Source organism: Anabrus simplex, chromosome 2, assembly GCF_040414725.1.
Source record: "Anabrus simplex isolate iqAnaSimp1 chromosome 2, ASM4041472v1, whole genome shotgun sequence".
Classification (NCBI taxonomy): domain Eukaryota; kingdom Metazoa; phylum Arthropoda; class Insecta; order Orthoptera; family Tettigoniidae; genus Anabrus; species Anabrus simplex.
In genome coordinates, this window is record NC_090266.1 from 328,748,405 (window position 1) to 328,754,404 (window position 6,000).

At 39.4% G+C, this 6,000-nt stretch overlaps 1 protein-coding gene across 1 annotated transcript in view; it reads left to right on the plus strand.

The window, feature by feature from the left end:
- Positions 1-5,693, plus strand: part of LOC136864111 (YTH domain-containing protein 1) — a 541,394-nt gene extending 535,701 nt beyond the window's left edge. Inside the window, exon 17 of the mRNA XM_067140687.2 lies at positions 5,025-5,693. Within this exon, the coding sequence (XP_066996788.2) occupies positions 5,025-5,123 (99 nt within the window). The 3' untranslated portion in view covers positions 5,124-5,693. The remainder of the gene's footprint in view (positions 1-5,024) is intronic.
- The last annotated feature ends 307 nt before the right edge of the window (positions 5,694-6,000 follow it).

Genomic DNA, 6,000 nt, shown 5'->3' on the forward strand with positions numbered 1-6,000 from the left:
GAAATTGTAGTAACGAAGCTGAATGACAGAATTGATAAGAATACCCTTGATAGTTTGGACATGTAAAGAGAATGGAGGAAGGAGGGATACAGAAACAGATGACGGAAGCTAAGTTTTAGGGAAAGGGAGCAGCCTAGAAGAAGGTCGATGGACTTGATCAAGACCAGTGTAAGAAGAAGGAACATGGGATGGAAGATAATTACTGAAGAAGAATGGTAGAATGAGAGAGGAATGTGTAGAAGTACCGCATTTGCTCCAGCCTAGTTGGTGCTGGGTGAGGGAAAATGGTGATGAATGTTTCCTATACAGTGGAACCTCGATTCTCCGTTTTTGGAGGGGCCACAGAAAAACCGTTCAACACGGGAAAACAGAAAATTTGGCTAAACATCATAGAAATGAAATATTGTACCAGTAAAAGAGCCCGACTTTAAGGTTTATTTTCAATGAAAGCATGGAATAGTTCTCGGGGCTAAACTGGATGAATATTAGCTAGGGCTTGGTACGGGAGGCAGGGTCCTATCTACAAGAAAAGTTTAAATCTGATTTGATGTAATGCATATTAAATTGCACATCACCTCATGGTAGATAGGGGTTGTCTTCCACATTGTCCTTTGAATGGCCCGGGTCTCCAGCTCACCAGGCTGCACCGGCTGGAACACGTTCCAGAAGATGCCCAAGTCCTCCGTCAAGATACGGACGGACCATCCAGGTTGGTTGCATGGAATATGTCTCAAATTCCCGATGCTCGTGATGACCTCCGCTGGTTCCTGACGATGTTGAGGGTAATCACATTACCCAAGTACAATGAGGTTGATGCCCACAAAACTCCGAAAATGTGTTCTTCGTCACTCGCAGAATTGATAAGTCAAAGTTCATGAAAACCTTAAATAATTAGTTTTCACACCATTAGTAAAATCACTAGTCAGTGTTTATAAAGACTTTCAAGAATGCACTCTTTAACACTCATGGAAATGACAAATCCGTGTTCATGAAGACTTTCAAAGATGTTATAGTTCATCAATGGCAAAATTTACAAGTCTTTAAGTAATCACTGGCAAGAATCACAAGTTTATGCTCATGGAAACTTCGAACAAATTTAGAGTTCATCACTCGTGAATATTCCAAGTCCTTGAATAATCACTGGCAAAAAGTTAGAGTCCAACACTGGTAAATATTACAAGTCTTTGAATAATTACTGGCGAAAATTTAAAGTCCATCACTGGTAAATATTACAAGTCTTATTTATAAAGACTTAGAAGAATTCAGAGTTCCTCAACACTCGTAAATATTACAAGTCCCATTTATAAAGACTTAGAAAAATTTGTTCCTCAACACTCGTAAATAAAGACTTCGAGGAAATTCAGAGTTCCCCAGTGAGACTATAACCACACGGAGATAGCTTCCGACGATTATGGCAGTGAGTAGAGCCACGCTGACTACTCGATTGTCACTGACTGACTGAGATATCAGGCTATATTGAGCCCTCCTTATATTTGGTTTGGGGACATCTATGTCACATATGCCGTGAAGCTGGTTATCTCCTAAATCCCTTGACGGATTTTCTTGAAATTCAAGCATTGCGACGTTTATGCAATTCCCTTTACAATGACATGTTGATCAAGTCGCTACCACAATTATTATAGGAGTTTTAAATTTTTTCTCCATCGAATGTTCCGGAAGGTGTGACGCTTGAATCTGGAACATACGAGTTCAGGCTAGCTGCACGTGGCATGACAGGCGGGTGATCTAACTAGCCCCTGCGGCTACGTCACGCATACAGCTGTTCTCAGCTTGCTCGCTCGTCCTGCTGAATGTAAACAAACCAGGCTTGCACGGAGTAATACGCGTGGTGATAAAATACGATCAACTCTCAAAAAAAATATGCATGTACAGGTCGTAACCGGTACAATATGTATAATTATAATCTTACAAACACTCCTAAGCCAAACCAAACTACAGCCTCAATGGACTGAGCTCGATAGCTGCAGTCGCTTAAGTGCGGCCAGTATCCAGTAATCGGGAGATAGTGGGTTTGAACCCCACTGTCAGCAGCCCTAGAAATGGTTTTCCATAGTTTCCCATTTTCACCCCAGACAAATGCTGGGGTTATACCACAATTAAGGCCACGGCCGCTTCCTTCCCATTCCTAGGCCTTTCCTATCCCATTGTCGCCATAAGACATATCTGTGTCGGTGCGACGTGAAGCAAATAGCAGCCTCAATGGGCCTTCGCCTACCAAGTGACCGCTGCTCAGCCCGAAGACCTGCAGACTATGAGGTGACGCATGGTCAGTATGACAAATCCTGTCTGCCATTATTCCTGGCGCTCTAGTAGACCGGGGTCGCCATCTCACCATTCCATAGCTCCTTAATTAAAGGTAATCGTAGCCTAAGTGGACCTGGAACCATCCCTCATATCCAGGTACAAATGCCTGACCTGGCCAGGAATTGAACCCGAGCCCTCCGGGTGAGAGGCAGGCAAATTAGAACGCGGGGCCAGTTTCAAACATTAATTACCTCTACGCGAGTTAAAAATCTCTATACTTTACATTCAGTTTTACCGGGGATCGTCAGTTTCCCGTGAAAACTTCATTCAGTTCAGCTACTATCAGCCGAACTCTTCGGAAAATCTAATAATGCCGAGCCAAACAACAGTCGACCACAAGTAGTTTTTAATTCTCTAATGTAATAAAATAAAGCACATTAGGTACAAAAGCGCCCAACATGATGGCGAAATCCCTTTTTTCATCTTCCATTGTAATTTGGTCACCGGTATACTGTTCATAGTCAGTCTCTGGAAATCGTGTACTGCATAAATTAGGCCTACATCGACTTGTAAAGGTTATGTTGAACACGAGAATATGTTTTTAAACGTAAGTATCGATTCTCAAAAGTTTTTGAATGCATTATACTGGTATTCAATTCTGCCCGTCACTAATCACAATAAAATTGGAAAGAGAATAAATATCATCAAAACTTCACAAATTACGGTTATTCGTGACCTCGAGCTCAGGTGGAAAGTGTGCTCGCTGTACAAGTCAGTACAAGTGTGAAATGATACAAACTTTTTAAATTTTATGTGCGCAGATAAAAGGGCTGCAGTTTTTATAACAGTTTAACACAAAAACGTAAAATTCCTAGTCTTATATATATTGGGTCCAAAACGGTAATAGGCAATCCCAAAACCTCCTATGGCTTTATGTATGTAAGGTGCAACGTCTGTTCTGGTCTTGATAACATAATCGTATACGATAATATTAAAACACTAAATTTGTGTTAAGAAGGAGCAGTTTCGATTTCTGCCTGAAAGCCCAGTGACTATACAGTGCCCTGAGGGAAGTGCCGAAAACTTGTTCAGCAATACAATCGAAAAAAATAAAATAATAATAAACACCTAACCCTGGACATAATGTAGACGTTTTACAAGTACGAACATTTGACAGAACTCATTCCGTCCTCAAGTAGAACTGTTGAAATGCGCTCTGTCTCCTTCCAATTGTTGTGGCCACTCTCTGCTTTATGATTTCCGAGGATTCTCGAAACAATACCACCCGAATGCGATGCTAAGATGATCCCTTATGCAAGTTCACTGCCTGTCGCTTTTCCAGTACAGTACTTGCTCTAATTATCGCAATGACGGGACGTTAACACCAAGATCCATGCGTATGCTGTAGCCGTCCTTTTGTGAGATACAGTTTCTTGAAAAACACTTGATTGAGGATTTACTGCTGAAGGGACTGAAATTTCTGGACGCCTGATCCGGGAAGTCATTTCTTCTAGGAATGGATAATGCGGGATTTTTACAATGTGATTTAATTAGGATGCTCGCTGGACCACGTAATTTGAATGAATAATCCGGGAAAACTTTGTTTCCACGAACGTATAATCGAGGTTCTACTGTATACACTATTCCATGTTATTTTGGAATATCTTTTTTACTCTTAAATGGTGGCCAGCTACATTATTCCACCAAGTTGTAGACTTTTTCCAATTTAAGCACTGTCCTTCAAAGACATTCACTTGCTGTTTTGTGTTCAATGTCCATGATGGATGATGTTGAAATTCAGTGTGGAGAAGAGCAAGACAATGGTGATAACAAGAGGTCAGGACCTTGAAATTGCAGACAGCTTCAATTACCTAGCTAGTGAACTAATGCAAAATGCAAGGCTGGATGTAGAATGTTGTCCATTCCATTTCAATATCCAGTATCCCTCCCTTCCTAAGTTTAGTTGTAAACAGTATGTTCGAAGTAAGAATTTGCTATGAAAGTCCAGAAATCCAGTTTTCTTTTCTAATTCCTATTGGCTTCCTCATCTTTCTCATTATGTATTCACACCTTCTCATATCTTTTTGTTCTAGTTCCAAACCTTAGATTGAAATCTTTGATTAGCTCCATGCTATCTTTGATGTTGACTATTATTCTTAAATCACTTACTGTCTCAAAAAACAAATCTACACTCACCCTTATCTCCTGCTTCACATAAATATCCTGAGATAGTCCTAATTTTATGTACTGAAACCACCAAAAGTCCCTTGCCTGCCAGATGGAAGTGGGACTTACTCAAACTAGGTTCTAAGAGAGTATCCTAAACAAATGGCACCTTAAGGCCACGGACGCTTCCTTCCCACTCCTAGCTTTTTCCTATCCCATTGTCGCCATAAGACCTATCTGTGTCGGTGCGATGTAAAGCAGCTTGCAACAAATGGTCTAACCTTGCTTACCCTAGTTTCAGTGAGATATTAACGCTACTTATTATTACTATTTGAAATTCATATTGCTCAAAACTCTAATTTGCTGCATAATTTTGTTGGTAAATTTTATATTCTTTGGGCTTGGCACTTGTGATCAATTATGAACTGATATCTGGTTTAGTTCCTGTTTGCCTTTGAATTTCAGCACATGCTAGGCATGCATGTACTGTGTATTGCATGAATAATTGAACATGGAAAGATTTCATCTTCAAGAACATAATTAATAGGCAAACATTTCAATACTCAAGTTGCATGTGATGTTGATTATTTCAGTATGACCGTTCGGTGGAGGAATTTTTACGGAGGACTACAGAGCGTCGTGACCGAGACCGAGATCGTGATCGAGAACGTCGATATAGAGAGAGACGATGAAGGTGATTCCATTGTCAATTTGGATTTACGCATCAAGGAATAACAAGAGGCCAGGCTGGAAAGTACTGTATTGAAAGATCTAGCTTGTATACAGTTTACAGTTATCTTTAATTACTTGACTTGGATATCTTTCAAATAACCAGTTTGGATCATGCATGGAAAATAGCAACTCAAACGGAGCCATAGTACGGATCATGTGGTAACTAAAACATACATGTTATATATACTGTATGTGGTAAATGTCATATTCCAAAATGTTACTCAAAACCCCAACAAGAATTAGTTGCATATATAACATGTCCATACACTTCATCACTTATTGGGGTATGTTTTAAAAGACTCTCTAGCTGGAAAAGGATAAAAATAGAACTGAAAACAGACATGCTGTAGCTTTGAGTAGATTAATGCAAGAAACAGATGTTACCCATTAAGTTTCCATTAATGTTAAATTGCTCTTTTCTGACCTTGTTTTATTTTTCTTGAAATTGAATTACAGATAAATCTAAAAAGATATTTTCTCTATTGTATAATTACATCAGTGTTATTTTACTTTTAACTTTTTGTCAACGGTTTCCCAGCAGATATTACAATTAACAGCTTATTGTATATTGCTTTCCCGATCAAAACTTCTGTAAAAATATCAGTCTGTGGAAACAATACTAATGTCTGCAAACATGAATGACAATAATATAAAGAAACATGTGAAGCACGAGTGACGATGTTAAAGGCTACTTCCATAATGATCTTGTACTGCCTTGACAACAATGCATCAAGGTTTTACTGTATTTGAATACTTAACGTTCAATATCATCTCTGGTTGTAAGTTAGTCTTCCTTTTTATCCCCATTTCAGCTGGACACAATTTGAATATCCATTA